This window comes from Peromyscus maniculatus, chromosome 14, assembly GCF_049852395.1.
Source record: "Peromyscus maniculatus bairdii isolate BWxNUB_F1_BW_parent chromosome 14, HU_Pman_BW_mat_3.1, whole genome shotgun sequence".
NCBI lineage: Eukaryota > Metazoa > Chordata > Mammalia > Rodentia > Cricetidae > Peromyscus > Peromyscus maniculatus.
The window spans coordinates 53656689-53682049 of NC_134865.1; the positions used below are offsets into that span (position 1 = coordinate 53656689).

Consider the following 25361-nt stretch of genomic DNA (forward strand, 5'->3'; position numbering starts at 1 on the left):
ATAGCCTCCAGATACAGATTAACGTACCAGAGGCGAGCAAAATGAACGAGCGTGAAGGTTTCCAGCCAAGGCAATAGGTAAGCTGTCGTGCTGGTAACAGCAAGTCCTCTGAGTCACCACAAACCAGAAAGGAAAGGTTAGAGACAGTAGAGGGGCCAATGAATGTCACGAGGGCTACACAAGGAGAAACTCAAACAGCTGAAATCAAGACCAAAATGACTGGGGGAGCTGGACTGGCGAGAGAGACGGCAGCAGAAGGTATTCATTGTCGGCTCTACAGTCAAATTTCCCACATTTGGAGTATTAAGTTGCTGTCAAGATGCCACTTATGTTGAGAGAACCAACTCAGGGACTCACTGCAGTGTCATCTGGATCACGACTAAGTGCTTCTTCAGGGATTTAATATGACACTAAATGGCAACTGGACCGGGCTCATGCAAGGACAGATTATCCATAATGTACCCACACATGCTGACATGTAGCAGTGCAGGTGGCAAGTCACTGGCTGACCTTGAACATGTACCAGTCTGTCCTGATCAGAACGTTTTTTAGAAAAACAAAGTTTTCCGGAACAAGTAAGTTTTGTGTTTAGCTTTAAATTCTTCTTTAATTGTAGATAAGTTCTTTCCCATTAGCAAATAAAATAGTGGGTTTCATTGTGACATTCTCATAATATATACCATTGTATTTTGCACATATTTGTCAGCCAACCCCCCCCCATCCCTCCTCCAAACGTCTGCTGGTTCCTTTCTCTCCTCATTCTTCCTTGTACACTCAGCGAACGGAAGAGGTAAGAATATAATTTCTACAAATGATGACTATCATGCTACATGAGAATCTTTATGTGATATGAGTTAAGCAAAATCCTCAAATCGTTGGATTCTTGCAGTAAGTTCTTCAGTGGCATAGAGTCTACATATGTGTGGCTTGCTGTATTTGAGGATCAAATGATCTGTCTTCAGCTATCAGTCATGTGCTACTGGCTTTGTGCCAGGACTTTAGACTGGAGTGGGAAGCACAGCTTGATTTCTCATTTAAAAAAAAAATAAGAAGAAAACAACATCTTGAAATGTCAGCCTGCTGCCTTCTTCATGAGGCCAGGGGAAACCTAGCCAAAGGTAGAAGGGAATGCACACATATAACACATACAAACCATCTAGGAATTTGATGGAAAGATCAGATCAGGAAGGACCCTCACTCACTTGCCTTGCCTTGCCTTTGTTCTTAGGAGTGAAAGAGGAAACTTTGGCCTTAGGAGTCAGAAGAGTCCAGTGAAGACAAACCTTTATTAAGAATAAAAACTCCATTGGCTCAGGGTCTTACTTCCTAAATAGTCTCAAGGTGAACCAAGGGATTAAAAATAGTCTGTGCTGTATTATTATTCTTAGTTAAGACATTAGTCACATAATATTCCAAGATTTGCACTCCCAAAGTAGCTTTCACATCCAAAGTCTTTCCAAAGCTAACATTTTACTGGTGAGTAAAAATAAAACAGAGATGTCTGAAGCTGAAGGAGACATCACCTTTGGCAGCTTCTGACGTCCCCCCAAACCCCGGCTTTCCATCATATCTAATGTGAAATTGAGAAAAATCCCGTTCACTCTTGGAACTCAGCTTTATAATTTGCAAAATGAGAGGTCAAATATCTTCCAGCTTTAACATATAATTTGTTTGGAACATGTGCAGCACAGCCAATACTATGCTCTTCCTTGAAGGCGGCCTCTGCTATTTAATTATAGTAGGTCCTGCCATTTACATAGCTGACATCTGTGGCTTTGACTATTCCCAGAGACCCCCCCCCCAAGGTCTGTAAGCTGCAATAACCTGTTATTTTACAGCAGCGTGCTGTGAGCTGGAGATATATAGGAGCCAGTCGCTTGTTTAATGAGTGAAATTAGCATGCAGACAAAACTCATATCTCCAAGAGGTTTTGCTACTGTTTGCTGTAGACTCAGAAGCCATAATTCTGTAGGGATAGGCATAAAACTGGGGATTCTCCTGGATCATGAAGATGTCAGTAGCATCCGTTACAAAATGTCCAGGGTTCATGGAATACAGGAGTAAGTCAGCCACACACCAACTTCCACCCCACTTCTATCACTACTGTGTCCTTAGTGAAGGTTCCTTAACACTTGAGTGGTGTCTCTCATACTCAAGGAGCTTGTCTATCACACACAGTAGGGAGCTCTTGTTCCCCTTTCTATTGACACTTTCCCAAACATACTGTTCTTCCGTGGGTCTGTATTTGTGTGTATACATTGAGCCTTTCTTTCTGAGAATATAAGATCCTTGGAAGATGGAATGCCAGCTTTTCTCATTTTTCTATCCTCAGTGGTGAGTAATGAGCTAACACATAATAAACATTTAATAAACATTTGTTGAATGACTGAGTGCCTTCTAGGAGAAGGCACTGTGCTAAGAGTGCATATTTTTCCTATTTGTAGTTTGAAGTTATCATTATCTCAGAGATTGATAGATCGTATTATTTCTATTGTTTCAACAACAACCACATCTCTAGAACGCATGCAGATGACATCACTATGCAAAGTTACACTGCCAGTGAGGGGTGTGTTCATATCCATTTGTCAGATTTCAGGGTTCAGGATTTTCCATCATACCGTGATGCTACCTTAAAGCAGTAAGCAAGAAACATTGCCGGATCTAGTGTGTGCACACATGCATTCATGTGTGTAAATGTGGGAGCACACATGCTACAGAGCTCATGTGGAACCCAGAAGACAATCCTGGCTGTCAGTCATCTTCTACCTTGTCTGAGACAGGACCTCTTTATTGTTTTTATACTGTGTATGTCAGGTTAGTTGGCCTGCCAACTCCTAGGGGTTCTCCTGTCTCCATCCTCCATCTCTTCACAGGAGCCCTGAGATGGTAGGTGCTTGCACTATGCATTCATTTTTTTGGGTTCTGGGGATTCGAACTCAGATCCTCATGGTGTCACAGAAAACATGCTTACTCACTGAGCCTTCTCCTCAGCTCCAGTATTCCTCATAGAGCATGAACTTGCCTGGAGCTTGGTAGTACCTAGATGACTGTAGTCAAGGCAATAGTTCCAGTATCACCAGGCTTGATGGTTATTGGGCAAATAAAACTTCAAAGGATAAGGAGTCAAAAGAGTGATTCTTCCAAAGACCACTCAGCTTCTGTCCAAGCACCCGAAGGTGTCAAACTCAGTTCCCAGAATAGCTTTGCAATTAGCAAGGCCTTGGTAAGAGTTGGGTTGCTGATATGTTGGGTTTGAAGGCTGGAATTGGAAAGTATTCATTCTTGACTCAATTAAGCAAGTCATTTGAAAAGCTGCTTTCATTTCTAGGTCTCATGGTTTGGTCAGGACTTTTATACTCTTTACTTATAAATTGGGACCAGCTCTACCCTAGACCTTTGCATCATAATGTGTACTTCTGATAATAATGTTTAGGAACGAGTGCCCTAGAAAGTGAAATGCCCTGTCTGACTCTAGTATTTCATATGTTCAGGTGAGGACTCTTCACAGTGACCAGAAACTAGCATGCTCATTAATTACAGTCATATAGAGATCCAAGCCACCTGATTCCCTCAGTGTCTTCTGAAAATACTGTTCATTCATCACACTGCTGCTACTAGCCTTGTTTATTTAACACATGCCATAAAACCAGAATAGCTCAAGGTATCACAATAAGCCCTGCAAGAAAGATATTATTCCTGTTTTACCAGTTGGAGAGTTACATTCATCACAGGTAGTAAAGTTTTCCTTACTCGCATGGTTAAGTCAACAGAGAAGTTAGACTTCTGACCAAAAGTATTCAGAGTCCATGGTTCCTCAACTCCATAACAGTGCTGCTTCTGGTAATAAAACTATAGTTTAAAGCACCGTGGGTCAGATGGCTGTACAGCAATTGACTGACATGCTTTTGCAGTAAGGAAGACTAAAAGATCAAACCATACTGAGGTCAAACAGCAGTGCAAAGGGATAGATGGAAACATAAATTTGTTCACTAAAGCCAAGACACACATACACACACACACACACACACACACACACACACACACACACACACACACAAGTTTTGAGAAGGTGTAGTCATACTCAGAGACCCTAGATGGATAACTGATTATTAAGAGAATAAAAAAATTAGGGACCACTTTCTGACCTCCCCCAAGCTAACCTTCTATGACACCAGAAGATAAATTTTGAAAGGGAATTCCCCTGAATCTAGCCAATTTACAGGAAATTGTGCAGATTCGACGTCATCTAATGCCTGACAGTGAGCACTCACAGGCAAACATTACTATAAATATGTGTGAAACTTCACACAAAGAAGTTCGTCTTCCCAGTGAGAGCCTGGCTTTAATTGTATGTATGAATATTACCCTCAGAGCATGTAGAAATGGCTAGTATTCCCTGGAAGGCACAGGTTTTTGCTTATGCTAACAAATGATTATCCTCCCTAGCAAAAAACGACTAAACAGTGTTCTGACAAATCAATTTTTCAAAGGCTATTTCTCTTCAGGAGTCAGTATCCCCTGCTCTATTCTGTTAGCAAGTGATAATATGACCAACACTCAATGCCTACAAATTGGGTTCAGAAGATCTTAGAGCCGGAAGGAAGTATATGATAATCTGACCCTGCCTCCAGGCAAAGAAATCATTGTCACTCTTTATATGCGAGTTTCCTTTCAATTACTAAGTGACTTGTCCAAAGTCAGAAGAGACTTGGAAACACAGAATCCTTTGGGTTACCCAGCTGTTGCTGGCAAAAAAGCCTTTTAGATTGTTCCATGGCTGCCCAGTAGATAGCCCTGAGAAGAAATTCTCCAAGAACACCTTTCCTGGGGCCTATGGATCCCCCTTTCCATGATGTTCTTCCCCGCCCTCCCTTCTGGTTTCTGAATGATTCCATTTCCTACAAGTAGAAGCAGCAGGTTCTCGGAACAGTTTTACATCCCCCTTTACACCTCTTCTTCACACCGTCTCCTGCTGGGAAACAGTGGGTATTCAGCAGAGGGTCCCTTTTTTATTGGTGTCCTCCTAAGCTTCCTTGAAAAGCCAACCCTGCTGTAAGCTAAGAGAGCCATCCACTGTTTTTTCAATGCTATGTATGCACCCATACATGCAGAGTGCCCCCTTTGCAAGAAGAGCCAGTGAAGAGAGATGACAGAAGAACAGTCCCTCAGGTTCTGATGGGCTGGATGGGCCAACAAGGGGTGAAGTAGTACAGGGGAGTCTTGGACTGTAAAACAGAGGACCACACAGAAGACAGATTTTCTTCCATAAATATCCTTCAGTGCATAGCCAGAATCTGAAGCTTATACCTGACCCTAAAGGCAAAAGACAGTGGCCCTAAGGCTTTTCCTTCTTTATGATGCTTCCAGTACTCTGGCCATATCGACTTGCCTCATTCAGGTTAGACAAGCCTTGTTCCACAAAATAGCTTATGGATATTTAAAGACATCGCCAAGTTTCAATCAATTTTTCAATTTCCAAATGGAAAGAGTAGTGTCTGGAACCTGGCTGGGCAGCACAACCGCAATGTGATACTGGGGAGAAATGGGCCAATGCCAATTATTTCTTGAGGATATTATGACCAGACTACTATTGCCCTAGAATAGTAAGTTTCCAAACTCATAACCTTTGGGATGGAAGAGAGAAGGAGAAGCCTGTGTACTTTTTCAGCTCTTGCTTGATCACAAGCATTCTCCAAGATCTTGTATAAACTTCTGTTGCCTCACCCACCTCTCTACCGTCCATCATTTTGAGTTTCAGTGGACAAAACATCCTGTGTCCTGTGATCTTGTCACAGGACTCTTTGTCCAGAAACAATTTAGAAATAGGAAACTTAAGGAGGGCTTTGGAGCAGGACATGTCCAGTGGTGTCTGCTGATCCTGCACACCTGTGATGAAAGCAAAGTTTGGGATTAACACAAACACGATGGAGCCGTGTAAGGAGTACAGAGAGAAGTACAGAGAGAGGTGGCGCAGAATGGGCTACGAAGGAATGAAATACAAAAACGTTACTTACACTGTTTCATCATTCTTGAACTCCAGCTCCCCATATGTATCTTCAAAGTCCTCACCACCACCCTTGGCTGTACCTTCTACTGTCCTAAAAGGGACGATGACTGTGCCCCGGGCACCTGATGTCCTCAGAACCTTGACTTCCATAACACCAATACTTTCACTGACGTGAATGGTGTCACATTCGAAAGTGAAAATTCCTGCATGGTCATCATCCAAGATGGTAACGGTGGCTACACAAGGGGAGGCCAGGATGGCCCGAGGCAAGGGAAGACTATTGAGCATTGCTGGAGGCATCCCTTCCTCCAGCTGCTCCTCTTCTACACGGACATTGCTCAGCCTCACAAAGAAGTGTTCATCCTCCTCAAAAATGTCATCGTCAATGATGCCCACCGAGAACTCCTTCTGGGTCTCTCCTGGCTTCAGAACCACCGTGCCCTCTGTGAACTCATAGTCAGCGCCTGCATTGGCAGAGCCGTCCTCTGTTTTATAGTCCACATACATGGTCTTGGATACATCTCCTCCTTTCCTCACCACCGTCAGGAGGACAGCTCCACAGTTCTCCAGGCACTGGTAAGAACATGGGTCAAAGAAGACCTTGGAGGAAAAGTCCTCAGGCTCATCCGTGTGCACCTCACTCATGCTGGAGGTCTTCTTGGCTTGCTCTGCTGCATGCTTCTTAAGTATATTGCCTGCACCAGTCATCATACGGGTGGCTTGGATGCGGTAGAAAGCACGGCTCTTCTGTTGGTGGGAAAGGGCATAGTAATTGGCCATCTCCACCAGCTGATCTAAGTCCTTCTCTGGGTGTTTTTGTTTCAGATCCTTAAGAATCCGGATCATCTCCCTGCGAGATTCATCTACCTCCTTCCCTTCCAAGGGTACCAGGTTCCCATCTAGAAAGTGAGAATTCATCATTTTCCCATCCATCTCAATGCCCTTAGGATGGTCACCCTCTGTCTCAATAATAATCCCTCGGTGTTTATCGGTGCGGTATTTTTTGTGCATGTACTTGTAGAAGAGCAGTCGCTTATCTGCCAGCCAAGCCAGCAGGACACACACTGGAAAGAAGAAGAGTGTAAGGAGGCCTTCCCAAACCTGGACCACACCAGGAGAGAAGACCGCCAGGATCATATAGAGCCAGATATAGGCAAAGATGCTCCACGCAGCAGTGACAAAGAAGACTCGCAGGTGCTTGATCTTGCGAGTCTCCCCATCTGGGATCACGTAGACACAGATGCCAATGATGATGAACATGTTGAAGGCGGCACTGCCGACGATCGTAGATGGCCCTAGGTCCCCAGCAATGAATCCATGACCACACACCTCAATCAAAGACAGGAGAATCTCCGGAGCAGAAGAGCCCAGGGCCATCAGGGTCAGATTGGAGACAGTTTCATTCCAGACCCGAATTGTAGTTGTGCTAGTCTCTCCATTGGGCTTTTTGATAGTCACTTCCCTCTCTTGGGAGGTGATAACTTCAATAGATGCCATGAAGCGGTCAGCAATGATAGATACCCCAAGAAACATGTATATCAGGGCCACAAAATAGACAATGACCCTGGCAATCTTGTCTCCAAGGGAAGGGTTCTCTGGATACCAGATTGGCAGGATGACACCCTCCTTGCAGTCCGATGATCCTGAACAGGACTCATTATTCTGCCCTGCACTGGGCACATCCCCCGAGTCGCCAGCCTCTGCTTGAAGACCATTCAGGAAGAGCACAAAAGTAACCAGCCCAAAATGGAGGAAGGCAGAGGTGAGAGGCTGCAACCGTAACCACGCCATACACAAGACTTAGATTTTGGCTCCACCACAGCACCAATGGTCCTCCTGACAGGCCTGAGACCTACAAAAAAAAAAAAGTAGAGAGGCAGGAAAAGACATGAGAAAAAATGGGGGCAACAAATGGCAGGTGTCCACCAACACAAATGGATGGTTCACCTCGATTGACATATGGCACTGACACATGGGGCCGTCTCTCACTCGGAAAAATAGATGTCAGTGGGAGACACAAATAGCTTCTTTGCCCTCAAAAAACCATCTGGTGGAGACTCGGTTGAAGAATGGTTTGAAATAGCTGGCAATGGAAACCCAAGTGATACCTCCTAGTCCTAAGCTGTAACTGCACTTGTCCCCAGAATCAACTTCAAATAGGTCCGTATGCCCTGGGTCTTTCTTCCCACTTGTTCTGTTGCTAGAAACCCCAGTCTTCCCTGCCCTGCTTTCATACTCAAGAATCTTGCAAAAACATGGGTTTGCCAGCGTATATGCTGAATTGAGCTGTGTTTTTAATGGGCTGGTCCCTGACACAGGACACCTTGTTCTGTGAGTAATTGAGCTCTCGTGGGTTAAAAGCTCCTTCTTCAAATACAAAACTTCGGGAGGCAGCCAGGAATTCTGAGGCTTCTTGTAAAAATAATGAAATTCATTTCATAGTGACTGCTGTCCGCACTGCGGCTAAACTAAAACCCTGTGCCTGTCCACTGTACCTCTCAGCCCTCCCGTTAAACTGTGCTTAGAACAGGCTATGGATTATTCAGCCACTGAATTCTGAGTGAAAACATGGGAAGGGGCCAAGAAGTAGGAATCGTTACTAATGAAACATGCGGACGGCTCTCATAAACGGTTCTGTGAAGACCTGAAGAATATTTGGGGGTGGCATGCAGCCTTATCTGTTGAGCTCCAAGCACTGAGTCATGACTGTGTGTTGAGGAGACTAGAAGCCACTCAGTATGTTCTGCCGAGGCTACGAGCATCTGCTCGCTTGTGGCTATAAGTCCTTTGCTGACTGGCTCACTCGGACAGAATAGGAAGGGAAACAACCAAGCAATAGATTTTGAAGGTGAGCCATCCACTTCCCCCTGGCTGCTAAAATCTTGTGGAGTGTGGCTAGTAATGCCGGGATGTGGACTTCCATTCGCGAAGCCCCTTAAAGGCACCAAGGCCCCCACCTTCCACATTGGCTGTTCTTTCTCCATTGGGTTCTCGCTTCTGAAAGCCTCACCCCCACCTGCCCAGTTATAACGGGTGTCAGCCCTGCCAGCATTCCAGCATCCCTCTTCCCTCTGCTCTGTGTCCAGTCCTGCAGTAGATTCTAGTAGCTCTCTTTCCAGTCTTAACCACCATCATCACGGCCCAAGCCACCATTGTTCCTTATCTGCTGGACCGCTACAGTGACCTTCTAACTAGAAGCCTCACTCCAACTCTTACCAGAGAATACATCTCAATTCTGCTTTCCTCATTCAGTCATAGTAATATTAGGGTTCTGGGATAAGAACCAAGGACCCCACACTTGCTAGACAAGCGCCCTACCACTGGACAATATTTCCAGTCAACCATAGGAATAAACAAACAGCAGCCCCCCACATACATAAAACCACAGATTTAAGCATATCACCCCCCACCCTAGTTGAAGCTCTGTCATGGTTTTTTTTCCTTGCTCTTGGTATAAATCCTTGATTCTCTGCCATGACCAGCAATAAAGCCTTGTAGGCGCTGCCTCCTCCCTTATCTTCCTCCTCTGCCACTCTCTCATCACAACTCAACAATGCCCTTTCTTCATTTTGCCCTGATTATACAAGCCCATATCTACCTCAGGACCTTTGCATGTGCCATTATTAACGCCTGAAATGAGAGTTTCTTCTTTGTACCTTCCAATCATGACAGCGCTTTGTATCAACAAGGTGTCACTTTCTCAAACAAACAAAAATGTCCTCTGACTGCTAAAAGCGGTCGGTTTTCTCTGCTAGGTTCTCTCATTGGCTTCTTTCCCTCTATGACATTCTAAATACTTTGAAATTGTATGTTTATTTTCTAGTATTAGATGATTAATGTCTTATCCATTAAGCTGTGATGACATAAGAGCAAGGTCTGGGTCTCCCCTGTTTACTGTGGAATCCTGAGTAGGTGTTAGCAGTGTTCGGGAAATGAGTGCTTTTGAAACAGATAAATGTAGCCGCCAAAAAAGCTTCCAGAGAGATCAGTCAGCCTTCTTCAAAAACTATTTTATGATCTAAATTATAGCTAATTGCTTTGGAAATATATAAACATCTCATAGGCAAATCATAACTCGATTTTAGAGGTTGTGCAGGCTTTCTTTAAATTCCTAAAACTCACAGACAGAAATTCCCTCCTGGACAAAGGATATCCAAAGAATATCTAGGACAAAGGTCTTTCTTCCAAAGAGCTACAGATTAACTCCCCTTCATATTGCTCAGAACAGCAGCCAAGTGCTGGGGCCCACACTAGTTCAGGAACTGATCATCATCAGCTTGGAGCCTCTGTCCTTGACCTCACTTGGAGGATAAGGGGTCATGAAATGACCATGGAAGATCAGAGTGCTTGAAGATGTTCAGCATCACACCCAAAGCTTGAAAATGCTCTCGGAACTGTGATGTCCACAGAGATTTTCCATTCACAGGTCTGACACTCATTCACCCTTGAGAAATTCGGACAAAGGAGGATTTGCCTTCTGGTCTCTACTTTCAAAACTTCTAACTTGGTGGATTCTCACAAGCCCCATGCAGGAGGAGATGGAGATGGGCACAGCTGAAGCAGCTTTTAATCAAGAGCCCACAGGGTGACAGAAGGTAGCATCCCCAAGTGGGTAGGCATCCACAGGTGAGAAAGGACATGGGTCATCATGGAGGTAGTTGTCCTGACCAACAGAGCAAGGACTCACTCTTATTCTACACAGCGGAGACTTAAGAGAGCCATGCTCTTAGTTACCCCTCAGCCCTGTAGACATACTGTGGTGCCAGGTTGTCATGGGGAATGCCCTGTTGCGGAGCCAGAATTGGAGGCTGGTTTCCTGAGAAAACAAGCTAGCCTAAGTAAGGCAAGAGCAAAAGGAGAGTCAGAAAGGTGCCTGGCTAGTAAGCACCTGCACCAGTGTCTGGCGGTAAAGAAAGAAACTCGGTGCCTGCTTTCTCTTTCTGCACTCTGCCCCCTCAGGAAACAGATTCTGGCTGCAGTATCGTTGGACTGTAAGGGGACAGTGCCACTGACCAAGCCGATTGTTGTTGTTGTTGTTATTTTAATGCTATTGTTCCAGGACCAATCACAAACTGAGGCAGATTCTAATGTTTTAGGATGTCTCCTTACCCTTTTAAAGACCCAGACTCAGGAATAGGGCTCAATTTGAAAAAAAGATATTCACAGTAATTGCTATGTATAAGCATTCACTACACGCAATCATGCTACCTGTAATTTTTATAACAACCTTATGTAGTTAGTAAAATTTTTATTTCTATTTTTATATTTTGGAGAAAAGGTCTTATTTAAATCATTTACTTAAAGTGTAAGGCAAAAAAAATCATTCATCGAGCCAAAATACACAGGGAAATGGCATTCAAGGTACGGTTTTAGCCACTCAGTGTTACCAAAATGTCCCATTTTGTTGTAGAACATCAATGGCCCCAGTCATCTTCCAGTCTGATGTGTCTGTGAAGTTGTTCCCACATAGGAGACACTAGCCATTTGACAGAGCTTCAGAGTCCCCAGGCTCGGGACTACCCTGGCTGTCACCCACCTGAATATTCTTCTCATCATTCAGCTTGACAAATATTGACAAATGCCTGTGATTTGCCACGACATGCCAGTGGGTAACATGAAGAAACGAGACACAGTGTTCGCCCACAAAGGTACACTTGAGTAGGAGTAGAAAGAGACACAAAAATAGACAGTTTACCTACAAAGTGTGGGGGCAAGGGCAGAATGCTATGGGTACTCAGGGAGGGCGCGGAGCCAGCTTGGAATTCAAGGAGGCGGTTCTGAAGGAGATGATCCCTGAAATAGGTCTTCAAGCATGAGTGAGTTTTAAAAAAGAAGAAAAGGAAGAAAGTAGGAAGGGCATTCCAGTTAAAGAGAAAAGCCCAGGCAAAGACATGGAGACTTGAGAAAGGCTGCTGTGTGCCTTGGATTACACTGTGGGGAAGAGAAGCCAGGAGAGAGGTGAAGCTGGGTGGCAGGAGAGTGCTCATTCACCACATGTATTCTCTGGCAGGCTGAGAAGATGGGATTTTATCCTAAGCAAGGAAAACCAATGATGGGATTCTAAACAGGAGAATAACACAGTCTGTTTATAGTTCAGAAAAAAAAAAATTCACCAAAGGCTTAGGATGGCTCTAAGGAAGAAGAGACTGGAATAGGAAGATTAGTTCAAAATAGATTTGGGAACAGAGTAAATGCAGATAAAAAGGAACTATGGTCCATTGCACACAGAGTGACCCTCTGCCCCCATCCTGCTCCTTCAGCAGAACGCATGTCCTGGCTCAGCTCACGACCTCCTGTCTCCTTCCTGGCTTACTTTCCTAATGTGCGCCCCCCCAACCCCCAGGGCCTTCTGCAAGGTGTCTGTGTCCTCAGCGGTAGCTCCCGACATCTTTTAATATTGCTGGCAAATTTAATTAAAATCACTGTTCCTCTGCTCATCCAGATCATTAATAAAACAATGCCACCAGACCAGACTGAGCAATTCTCCCTCCTGCTACACCCTCCACTTTCTCCAATGGGAACAGAGCTTAGAGCCTGTCACCAGCCTCGGTGGAGTCATTCTGCTCTGCTTCTAAATCTGGGCCCCCGCACAGGCGTCACAGCCAATTTACATTAAAGTTATAGATGCAGGCCCGGCTGCACTTGCTCTGACATGTCATCTGGATGCAAGCACACGGCAGAGCTTCCTGTGTTCTCTGTGGCCACCTCAGGGGATGTTTGTGTAGAGTCCATGCAGGCACTCAACTCCCTACTCTGTCTAAGAGGTATGGCAGATAGATGTGTCTTCGGATGCTCAGGTAGCCCGGTTAACACAATTGGAACCCGGATCCATGAAGGAAAACATGATTATACATAATGCTTTTCCTGCATTATTTCTTGTCTTCCCAGGGAAGGAGGCATGGTCAGATCCATTCTGCAGATGGCATGTTAGAGCTCAGAAAGGCTAAGTCATTTGGCCAACATCACAGTTACTAAGGGGAAAAGTAGACATCTGAATTTTGGAAGTCTGCTTCAAGAACACATGATGTTGGGTCTCAGGTTTGAGGATCCTTTTTTGAGCAAGAACCCAGAGAGAATGAAGTGAGTCTTTCTGGATCAGAGTCCTCCGCACCCCAGAGGTCCTACCTACTCCAGTGCTTGGAGCAATAGTAAGCCTTGAATTTGAAAGCAGAAAGCAAGATTGATTCCCAGTTGAGTATCAGTGAGTGGGAGACCCTGGAAAGTCCATGATACTCTTGGGGCAATACCTGCATCATCATAAAGCTCAGGTTGGGTTTAGTTATTCAATTCAAAGATACTTAGATCATCAGGAAAGGGCATATTTAAGTTAGATCAGCCCAGAGCAGTGGGAGAGCCAGGCTTGGAATTTAGGCTCTCAAGGAAAACTCAGAGTATAAAGAATAAGCCAAGGGAGGGTGGTAGGGGAAAAAAGGCTGAGACAAGGTCAAGAAGAGTTTTCATTCTGAATTTACCAAAAGCCTCTTGGATTGGGTCCATTTTGCAAGCAACTGTTCTGTGTCTGTTTAGGGTCAGACACTGCACTTCTGATTGGGGTCCAGCCATGAATGAGTTATAACTCTTATCCAGACTTACAGAGTTTATTTTCTGATGAGGGATGGAGAAAAGCAAGTCAAGATAAGAATTAAATATAACCACATCCTGGGAAGTCATTAATACCCTTTTCTTGCTCTGCTCTGAGCAGGTGGGTGGCTCTAACGTGGATTTGAGAGTGGCTGAAGTGCAGTAGAGCTTTCAAATAACATGGGCAGTCTCACAGCAACATGTCGCACAGTTCTCCCTTCTCCAACCACATACAAATGTCATCTTTTGCCTTCTCTTAACCCTCCCATGATTTACTGGCATCTGAATCATATGACGATATCATGGACCCTGCCAACATTCTTCCAGGAAACCCTACACACAAGAAAAGAAAGTCCATGGACAGAGCAGAATCTCCTCATTCTATGTAAGAATCATAGACTCCAAAGTGACAATAAAAAAATGAGCAGGTGCCTCCATTAAGAGCCCATTCAATGGCTGGTACTTTGGTGTCTTCTGTTTAACACCTCACAATGCAGTGAGACAGACATCTTTCTGTGTTCTAGAAATAAGTAGATTTGATAACCCACAGGAGGTCTATTAGCCAAGCAAGTGGCACATCTGAGATTTGAAACTCAGTATGTCAAATGCAATGTCTGCTTCTAAGCCCCAGGGGACGAAATGACGCTGGAGGAGTACGGTATCAACCTGGATCCTAAGACACTCTACTTCTTCTGGGAAGCCTTCCCTAGCAATATCCTCTTCCTCTCCTTTAAAAAATGAGTGATTTGTTTTCTTAATACTTTGATCCACTCAGAAGTATGTTTATGCTGTCTTGGGATTATTTGTGTACAGGCCCAACATCTATACTTTTTCTGGATTTTCCATGAGGGATTTCAACTCAATGTAGGGAAGATCTTGTTGTTTAAGGTTTTTTAAAAAATATTTATTTTTGTGTGTATGCATGTATGTATGTGCACCACATGCATGAAGTACCTATAAAGGCCAGAAAAGAGCATCATCTCCCTTAGAACTGAAATTATAGACAGTTTGGATCTGCCATGCAGTTGCTGGAATCCAAACCCAGATCCTCTGCAAAAGTAGCTAGTGCTATTAATTACTGAATAATCTAATCTATCCATTCTTTTGTTTGAGCTTTAGATGAGTGACTATTCTCAATGAAAATCTACTGATAGGGGCCAAGAAGTTGAACTTGGATATCCCTTCTCTCTATAAAATTCCATGATTCAAAGATACTTATAATTTACTAAACTTACAAAATATAGAGAATCTGGGGGAGTCACCAATACCGAGAACAGTCCAGAGACCTGGGAGGAGTGGAGCCTCTGCTTAGGTTAAAGGAATCTACATCTTCACATAGTCCTTCTTCAATTGGAGACAGGGATGGAAGTAAGTCTGCATTCTAGAGATGTCTGTGTATCAGAATGACCTAGGAACCCTGAAAAGTGTAGACATCTGGATTCGACTTCAACTCTAAGTTTAGGCTTCCTAGGAGTAGAACATAGATCTTTGTGTTTTTATAAAGTTCCTCCATTGATCTTCAGGAGACTGCTAAGTTTGAGAATCTTGGGAAAGAAAACAGGGATCTGACTATATATGTTTCTCAGGGATTTCAATTATTAAGGATTTTCCTAGGCCAGGAGGACTTCCACTGGATCACGAGTTGACCTACAAGTGATTACAGTAGAGCCTTGCTATGTGGTGGACAAGCATCTCACCTTCATGGACTTCCATTTGCTTCCACGCATTGCCAAGGATAGCATTCTCCATCTACATATGGACGTTTGTCCCTTTGCTGCTCTCTCTAAACTTTTACTGAGGATACATAAAAATAGAGTTCTCTTGTCTTCACAGGAAAGCGGTGCTGCTCATCTGTTTTCAGTGAAATATATTTCTAGTTATTTTTCCTTCTGGTGATGACAGCACGGGTCATATCTAGTTTCTGTGGTCTTCTTGTTCATTCATGCATTCACTCTCAAACTCTTGCTTGTGTGAAGCTTAGTACCTGAGCGACACAGGTTGACTTGTGAGAGGTTACTCTAAACCTTTGTTCTAAACTTAGTTTTCCTCACAAACTAAAAAAAAAAAAAAGCCAGTTCTAAGAGGGGTTAGGGAGTTTTATCATATTTCTGTATCCCCAGTGCCTAAATTAATGTCTAGCATATAGTAGATACTTAGTATAGATTTATTGAATGGCTGTGCAAAACAAAAAAAAAAAGTTAGTAAGAACCATATCCACTGATTTACCCGATCCTTGGCAATGTTCAACTGGGGGCTGGAGAACCATCTGTCGGGGATGCTGTGAGCAAAGATTTTCAAATTTGAGTAATATGAACAAAAATATAATCCTTTTTGAGAAGCACACACTGCACTGGAGAAAAGTGACAGAAAACTGAGTAATTAGGACAAAACAAGTATTCTATTTGGAAGTACATACACTGATGTGCCAAGAAAGTGTGAAGAGGACAGGGTTAGAATGGCATGGGATCACTGGACCAGTTCCATGGCCCAGCTAACATCGTGTCTATGACCTGAAAAATGAATTGGAGATAAGTAGGTGAAAGCTAGTGTAGTGCTGACAAGGGCAGCAGCGGGAATGTGTGGACGTTTGAATGAGCAGTATGCATTCAGAGAAAGGCAGACCATGTGCTGTGGAAGAGGGCATCTGTGAACAGCTGGAGAATTAGGTGAGGAATCTCTACAGGGCCTTGGATGCCTAACCAAAGAATTTGGGCATCCCCTTGGAAAATATGAGGAACAATATAAGCTGAAACATTTTAAGCAGAGGAGAGACAGGATTAAGCTTTTCTTTTGGACAAACAGTCTCAGTGATAGCATCACAGAAACTCCATGGATGAACCAAAGCAGGGCCTGCTGGAGGCTGAGGCCAGTTTCAACCTTCTCAGCACTAAGGGGAAGGAGGAGGAGCAACTAATGCTGAGGAAGCCATGGGTTTCCAAGCTACCTCAGGTAGGATCAGTTTAAGTTGGAGAACAATAACAACAAGGTGACAGACAAAGGCAGGAATGAAGGAAGAGTCACAGCAAGCTCATCACATCAGCATCTTCTCCATCACACTGGTCCTCCAGTGGATGCTCCTTCTGCTTCACAGATCCAGGCTCAAAGCAATGGAAGTTGGAGGAATCAGCACAAAGGCATCCAAGTCACCTGCCTACATAGCTCAGGACTTAATGGAACACTGGACAAAGAAGACCAGCAAGAGTTCTAGACCTTCCAGGAAGAGAGAACAAAGTCCTTGGAATCCAACCAAGACACTAGTGTGCTCATCAGTTTCATAGAGGTAAAGGCTTTTGTTGATTCAGTAGCCCAAATGTGATAGGCTTTGGAGACACACTGATGGAGCCTGCCTGTCCACACCCCCAATGAGCACACAGAAGTGTACACAAGATCAGCATCTAAATTCAAGCAAAAGATCCGGGAACTTAAAGACACTGACTGAGAACACTAGAGAAGGTGTGGAGTTAGACATCTCTTGTCTGTCAAAAATAAGAGTGTAGCTCACATAGAAGAAACAGAACCCATTGAATGCATCACTTCTAGGAAATAGTGCTGGGGGGGGGGATTTTATTTTATTTTTAAAAGATACAAAGTGTTAAGATTAACTCAAACCCAAGTTTGAGTACAAGAAAACTTTATTCTGTTCTTTGATTCCCTGGTGATGGTGGTGGTGGTGGTGGTAGTGGTGATGGTGGTGGTGGTGATGGTAGTGGTGATGGTGGTGGTGGTTGTATCTGCTGAGTACTTGTGTGCCCATAAAACTTGTTGGTTCTTTGAAGATCATGTTGCCTGCATATGGTCTCAGATTCTTTGAGTGCAAATATGTGTCACACTCTGGTCTAACTTCTATCCAGTTAGAATTAAATATCTCGTCTTGCCTACTACTACACCTGCCAATCTTGCCCCAACTCTCACAGTCTGCTCCCCACAAAGCATTTTTTTTCTGAGACAGGGCCTCCCTGTGTAGCCCATACTGACTTACTATCCTGCTTCAGTCTCCTGGGTGCTGGGATTACAGGGTCCTGCTACCAAAACCAACCAGAGATTTTTGGAAAACACCCACCATAGAGATCATGCCATTCCTTGCATCTCAGCTATCCTGGATGCTCCTTTCCTCTTCCAACTACTAATTGGTTGACTTTACCTCCTGTTTATATACTTTCCAGTCCATGAAAAGTATAAAGTTAGCTAATGTTTCTAACTATAGGTCTATCTCACAGTCTTTACGTTTAATGGCCTTTGCCCCAGATATCCACATATGTTCCTTTTTCATTCCATTCTGATCTCAAATACTACCTTCCTCCCCTTTCCTCTGATCTGAAGGTGGCCCTTCTCCAGGACACTCTGCCACATCATTTCTCATCTCTCTCATAGCACATATCACTTGTTTAACACGTTGTTGCTTTTGTCTATTTGTTTGTTAACTTACCAAGAAATAAAAATTTTATCTGGGCAAGAGATGTGCCCTTTCTGTTCACCACAGTGCTTCAGACTAGAGTCTGGCATATGGAGGACTCAATACATATTTATTGAATGAACGAATGATAACTGTAAGATTAAGTGACTTGGAAACCATGTATTGTTGAGAGGAGATTTCAAGCTTCTGGATGACCCTTGGGAAGAAAAGCCAATAGTTATAGATAAAACCCTCAGAAAACACTGTTTTGTCCTTTCAGAAGAACCAAAAGAACCATGTGGTGCTAGAGCATTGTCTAAAGTCCCAACCAGCCCAGGTCCTGCACTCATCTCAAGCACTCTTGCCTGCATCTGCTTCTTATTCCAGGGGATGTGAGAGTGACAACCAGTACTTACTCTACATCACTCATTTAGCAAGGATTTAGCTAGTCAATGTGCCAAGTGTTTACAAAGGCCTTCTTACTTGCATGATCTCCTTTTATTTTTCTTGTGGGGGTGATCACACAGAAGAAGAATCCAGTGTTCAGTCAACTGTCAAGATGTCTACACCGACGAGTATGGAGCCAAGAGCAAACCTTCCTATGCTGACTACAAGTCTCCTTCCATCCAACCTGAAGGAGTATGAGGAAGGGCCAAGAAAAAGCAATCCCTGAACTGAAAGGACATTGGGGCAGTGGGCAGAGGTATGGGAAACATAGCAGAGCCTAGAACAGATGTTGGTCTTCTTCCTGCCCCCTGCTGTTCCACAGAGACCACCTCCAGATTCTACTGTTGGCATTACTCATGATGAGAGTGCTGATGGCCTCCTGAGTTGTGGCTGAGGGGAGCTGGGAATCACTGTCCTTTACACAGGTTTTCCTTAGACCCCCTCCTATGGTTTGGTTCATTTTAATACCACTTCATTTATCTTAAGTTTTAAAATGTTGAAACATGGAATTCAATCACATCATTGCCTAAAGGAAAAACAAATGGAGTCTGGCCAGCAGTCAGGGTCGTCTCTCTGAGATATAGCTGAGGGCTTCTTTCAAACATTCAACTCCAGTGGTGTGTGGGCCTCCCCTTCACAAGGAGCATCTTCTAACTGCTGTTTTTGAAGCTGTGCGCTCTCTCTGTCTCTCTCTCTGTCTCTCTCTCTCTCTCTCTCTCTCTCTCTCTCTCTCTCTCAACTCCCTTCAGATTCCCTTCAATTTCCCTCTCCCTTTGGTTCCTTCTGAGGAGCAAAAAGGCACAGGCACAAGGTAGTTCTTCCTGCCTGGCTAGGGAGGGAGTATGGTGGTGTGGGTGGTGTGGGTGGTGTGGGTGGAACTTTTGGAAGGCCCCTGGGCACAGTGTTTGTATTGGATTCTTAGTGGTTTCGTTTTTTTGACATATTTTTCCTAAGGAAAAGAAGTGCTGAGGTTGAAATCGGGTAGTTAGAGCCTTTGGGGGCCTAGAGCACTACCAGTCATTCTGAGAAAGCCCTTGTTGAGTATTGCAGTCGAAGGCCACTAGAGACTGCACACTGAGGAAGGCCAACTAAGGATCATTGAGTATATCCAGTTCCTGAAACTGGTGGATGGATATCCTGTTGCAGACAGTGCACAAGTGGCTGGAAATAAGTCAGGGGCATGGGGAGCTAGAGGCACATGCCCCCCGGGAACATGCTGGAGTAATAGCACAAGTCACCAGGGAAGACTGCCAGGGAACGAGGGAGAAAGGGAAAAGTGGGAAGGGGACAGATTCTTTGGGCAGAAATGAACGAGGGACCATAGGAGAGCTCCGCCCACCAAAAGCCTAGCAAGGGAAGTTCTAAGAAGCTAATGGTCAGCATTATCTGATGGAGGTGAGGATGGAGTGAGAGAGCGTTCACCAGTCTGGAGAGTGAGAGGTCTTAGGGTAGAAGGTGAAGAAAAGTGAGAAATGACGAGCCACGGAGGGATGAGGAAATCGAATAATGGTAAGATGAGGAGAGGGTGGTGGGGAGGGGGAAGTGGGCAAGCAACACTCTTTTTAGAGTAGGATTAGAGTCAGGATTCTGTGTTAAAGGAGCAAGAGACTGCAGATAAGAGAAGGAGTCCAGTTCAGGAAGAGAAGAGTGGCTGCTATTCGGGAAAGGAGAGGGGTCTTGAGAGGAGTGACAGGGTTGGAGGAGGAGCCAAGTAGAGCAGATATGATACAGAGGAGAAGTGCTGACTGTGCCACCCGGTCTCATCTCCGTCCCACTGACATTGAGGCCCTCTCCTCTCAAAGGATTGAAGAAGGACCACCTGGGAGCCAGGGTGGGATTAGCTTCTAGTCCTACTTTCAGACCCAGTCCCCACGTGACCCACAGTGTACTCTTGCACAACCAAGGCCACCTTACTTGTCAAGCCAAGTATCAGAGCAGTTCACGCTCCTTGGCCTGTTCCATGCTATGTCCAGATGAAACAAAGCAGTTTTGTTAGCAGGTGAGACTTTGTATACATTATCCAAGTATCCAGGATCCTGCAATTAGATTTATCAACTCTCCATACAGTTCTTTAAAGAAGTCTATCTTCATACATATATGAGTTTTCCAATCTAAAAGTCCATGGACTCTATAGATTTAATATAAATGTAAATCCTTCTCATCTTCCCATGCTCCTTTTTTTTGGAGGGGGGGCTTTCATATACTCAAATACGTCTCCCCCCCTTATCTTTTAGAGTTTGTCTTGCTTTGTAGCTCAGAGTACCAGGAAAGATGCCTTATACACCCTGGAGCCAATTCTCCTTCCTCCTAAGGCTTCTCTCCCCAAAGTTGCATTTAGAATTTCTATTCAAGACATAAATGAACAATCAAACATAAGCTAGTCCCATTAAAGAAAATTAGTGGACCTTCTTTGAAAGAACATTCTAGGGCTGGAGAAATGGCTCAGCATTTAAAGGCTAGGCTCACAACTCAAACTATAAGAACATTCTAGTTTGTGCACAGAAGCAGACAGAGGACTCCCTCTCTCCATGAGTCCCCTTGGAGATCTCCAGAAACTTCCCACTGACCCTACATCTCAGTTTCAGCCAGTTTCTGCATGTTGTATAAAATGCCAATCTGCTCCTTCACTTCTGGTGTTAAAGCCTTCCTAATGCCTCCCTGGAAAATTCCATGCAATTCCTTAGCATAGAGCGCAAGCCCTTCATGGTTTGACCCTACCGCTTTTCCAACCACATCCCCCTGCATCTCTGTGTCCAGGCATTTGGAAAAACCCCTTTCCACTTTAGGCGTTTTGGACACTGATCTTTTCACACAGCACTGTCCTCCATCCCCTCTCTCCCCTCACTGCTTTCACCAAAGCTACCTGAACCCATCCTTCTTTTCTGAGCTCAGCTGTCCTAAGAGTCAGCCTCCAGGCCCTGAGAAGAGGTGACTGTTTCATTTACTCCCACTGATCTGCCATTGCCCTTTATGTGGTAGAAATCACTTTATACAGTAATTGTCTGTTCACTGGTTGGCTGTCCCTGCTAGAATGTGTGTTTATGAGGAAAAGGACCATTCGGTTTTGCATGCCTCTGTTACCTAGCTTATAGCTGAACGCTTGTTCAATAAATGTCTCCCCGAGACACACCCATCACAGTGACTAGTATACAAAAAAAAAAAAAAAACTGCTTAGCACAGGAGTAGAAGAGGTCTGGGGCAAGGCATTCAGAGTGCCAGCTCATGGAGGGATCCACAGAAAGGGGATTTTATTTTTATAGTACTGCAGATTAAATGAACATCCTAGTCAAGTGCTTTGCTGTTGAGCTACATCCTTGTCGTATAGGCTCCCTGTGCCCACACCAATCTTTTTTGTTGTTAATGATGGGATCTCACTAAATTGCCCAGGCAGGCCTTGAATTTGTAATCCTCCTGCTGAGGTTACAGACCTATGCTGCCAGGCCTGGCTTGATTTTTACAAGCAAAGCAAACAACAGCCAACAGAGTTGGTCTGGAAACTTGTCTCCCTTCTGTGACCCAGAATAGAAGACACCCAGGGAGGGGAAGATGTACCATATCCCTCTGATTCCATTAGTTTAACCAAACAGTTACTAAGTGCCTGCTGTATACCAGACATAGGGGCAGGCCCTGGGGATAGAATAAACTGCCAGCTCTCCTTCCTCTCTTTGCAGAGCTCAATGTCCAGAGCTGCCCCAGCATCACTCAGTCACTTCAGTAAAATTGAGTAGCATCTTAGGTCACTGCTAAGTGATAGGTTCACATTATGGATCTACAGAATAAGGAAATCTAGCCTAGTCAGAAGGAAGGGAAAACTTTCTCCAGTTAGGAGTGTTGAAGAACAATAAGCATTCCAGAGGGATCTGCACCATGGCCTTCTGGTCTTCATCAAGTTAAGAAGGAACCTCTGCAATCAATTCCCAGTTATGCAGGCTCTGTGGAGGCTCCTTACACACACACACACACACACACACACACACACACACACACACTTCACTTATTTAAAGAAAGAGACATGCGTGAAGGACTGTTTAATGAGAATGTAGACTGCAGTGATGACCCAGGTGACCAGTCCCCATCCAGTCGCCAAAAGCTCTGGCTGTCAACCATCCTCTTTTGCAACACTGCAAGCCTGAGTGTAGGGGCAGCTTCCTCTCAAAGCTGGATGAGCCAGCCAGAGGCTGGGAAGGGAGGGGGGGGGTGGGAAGGCAGAGGAGAAGGGCCAGTGGGAGGTCACTCGCCCATACACAGTGAACTGATGCCCCTCTTTCAGGAAGAGCATGGCACAGCAGCTATATTTGAAAACCGAGGTAAACAAGAGCTCAGCTCAATTGGACAGGGCACAACAGCTGTGGGAGATTAATCACAGGAGCGCGGCTGCAAGTCACCAGGTCGCTGGAGGCCCGCAGGCTTCCCTTTTGGTACCCCACCAGAAGACCGGATGTGTTCCTATCATGTACCCACAATCCTCCCCCTTTGGGGGTTTCTTGACCACCCAGGAGCTGGGCACCTGGCGCCCAGCTGCAGCCTGTGTTTCTGATAAATTGCACCCAATTTCAATCTTTCTGCCTGGGAAACCTTAGCACCAAACGTTCAGAGGTTTGCTTTTTAATTGCCAAAAGAGAGAGAGAAACAAAGAGGGAGAGAAGGATAGGAGGCAGGCGGTGAGTGAGGAAATTTACAGCGCTGCATTAAAGACGTTTGCTCTATTTAGCCCCCCCCCCCCCCATGGTTAAAAATAAAACACAAAGAATAAAAAGGAAAAACTGCCTCCTCCCCCGAAACCCCTCTAGCAAATCGTTTTCTTCCTCTGCCCCAGTGGTTCAGGTCCTCAGGGCAGGTCACTCAGGGCCTGCAGAAGCAGGACTAGCCTTTAAATGAGGGCATGCGTGTGTGTGTGTGTGTGTGTGTGTGTGTGTGTGTGTGTGTGTGTGTGTGTGAGAGAGAGAGAGAGAGAGAGAGAGAGAGAGAGAGAGAGAGAGAGAGAGAGAGAGAGAGTGTTGAGGGAAAAGGGGGGCTTAGTTATATACTTTCACTTCTCTCCACAGGCCTGGGATCTCCCAGACCACGGGGGACTCTGAAATCTCAGGATTTAAGTCTCTCTTTGCCTTCTGCTTGGACCAGGAGCCCGTGGGGAGGATGAGGAAGGGGAAGAGGTGCTGGGGTTGCGGTTGCAGGCCCGCGGCAATAGAGTCCCAAGGTTGGTGTGCCCGTGTACCGTGTGTGTGTGTGTGTGTGTGTGTGTGTGTGTGTGTGTGTGTGTGTGCATGCCCAGGCCCGCGCCGAGCGAATAACGCGGTCCCCCTCCTAACCCCAGAACCGGTGGACACTCAGCCCTAGGAGCTCAACACGCCCTGGCGAGATACACATGTACACACACACACACACACACACACACACACACACACACACACACACACACACACATACACACACACACACACATCTGGCATGCAAATTCCCCATTGAGATGCACCCTCCACTAAGTCAGCAAACGCACAACAGGACTGTACACACGCTTCCAGTGCCATGGCTCACAGGCATCTCTCGTGGCAACCCCAGCACCCTCACCTAGACACTCTGCCAGATCCTCCCCCCCAACACCGCATACACAACGTACACTTTCCCGGGCACCCTCCCCCACTTCTTCTGGCACTAAACCCACAGGGAGGCAGTGCATGAGAATGATCTTGAGAAATAACTTATCATGATCCTTCTCCACAGGGGACCCTCTTGGGTGGGGGTGCATCTTAAACCCTGGATCTTGGTGTCCCCTGCCTCTGTCGCCCACCGGGGGGTGGGGTGGGTGGGTTGAGGGCTCATCTCATTACTCACCGATTGCCCTCAGCCTCCAGAGCCCGATGGGCAAGTGAGGCGGGCTAGGAAGGTGCGCGATGCCCGCGCCGCCCGGGCTCCTCACCGGCCACAGCGGCTCATCGCCCCCGCGGGCTGCGGGCCGGCTGCAGCGGCGTCCAGGGCATGACAGTCCGCCGCGGCCGCCCGCCGGAGCTCGTGGGCTGACAGCTGTCAGGGGGCTGCGGGGCAGCGCATCTGGAGCTCCAGCGCTGGGGGCCAGGGCGCAGGGCACGGAGTGCGGACCCTCAGCGCCTAGCCAAGGAACAGGGATGGCCCGAGTGGCCCGGGCAAGGCCGGGAGTCCCGGCCGCTTTCGCCTGGGGATCCCTGCGGGAGGGGCGGGACAGAGAGCAGCGCGGCGCGCCCTGGCGGCTCGGAGGGACCCCGGAGGGGGCTGGCTGCCGTGTCGCCCGGGCTTTCCCGGGGCCGGGAGCGCGCAACTCAGCCTCGCCTGCTGTCACCGCGGGAGACGTCTCGGCCTCGCAGCGTGCAGAGGGGACGAGCGTAGGGGCCGGTTTCTGGGCGAGCCTAGAGCTTTGCCCATTAAGCCTCCGCAAGAAGCCAAATCAAAAAGCCAATCTCCAAGCCTCCAAACCCGACGTCACCCTATCAGCTGGGAGACAGCCACACCGAATGACAAGCCGCGCATATTTAGCCTCGCTCACGGAGGGGAGACTTGCACAACGCTTCGTGGCGGGCCAGGGACATTGGGCCCGATCCTCGCACGCAGGGAGCCCCGGAAGATCGAAGGTGAACACAAGCCCTACCCCGAGGCCACCCACCCAATCGTTGAGCCCTGGAGCCTGGAGCTTTGCGACAGGCAGCAGCTGTGAGAAGGCGACGCGTCCTGACCTGGATTCCCCAGAGTTGGAAGCTAGCAGTCGGGAGCTCAGCACCAGCTTTCCCCTTGTCCCCAGGAGACGCCGCCTGAAATTCCGAAATTAAGTCCCCTCCAAACACATCTGTGGTTTTTAAATATAGCAGGGGACGATTACCCAGGCAGGGTCCACCCAAGCCTGGGGGAGGACTTAAGGGGATGGAGGTTGGCTGTTGAGGGGGGGGGGGGCGCTCCTTTTTTCCT

General features: G+C 46.0%; 1 protein-coding gene across 6 annotated transcripts in view; it reads right to left on the reverse strand.

Annotated features, from left to right (window-relative positions):
• Nucleotides 1–25048, reverse strand: part of Slc8a3 (solute carrier family 8 member A3) — a 137213-nt gene extending 112165 nt beyond the window's left edge. For 3 of the 6 annotated variants that reach the window (XM_076550972.1, XM_015991922.3, XM_006973085.4), the window contains exons 1-2: nt 24261–25047; nt 6015–7859 (exon numbers count right to left, since the gene is read on the reverse strand). In XM_076550972.1, the coding sequence (XP_076407087.1) occupies nt 6015–7798 (1784 nt within the window). In that variant the 5' untranslated portion in view covers nt 7799–7859; nt 24261–25047. Of the gene's footprint in view, nt 1–6014; nt 7860–24260 lie in introns of all 6 variants that reach the window. The other 3 variants (XM_076550971.1, XM_006973084.4, XM_015991921.3) reach the window with 2 other exon arrangements.
• Between the last annotated feature and the right edge of the window lie 313 nt (nt 25049–25361).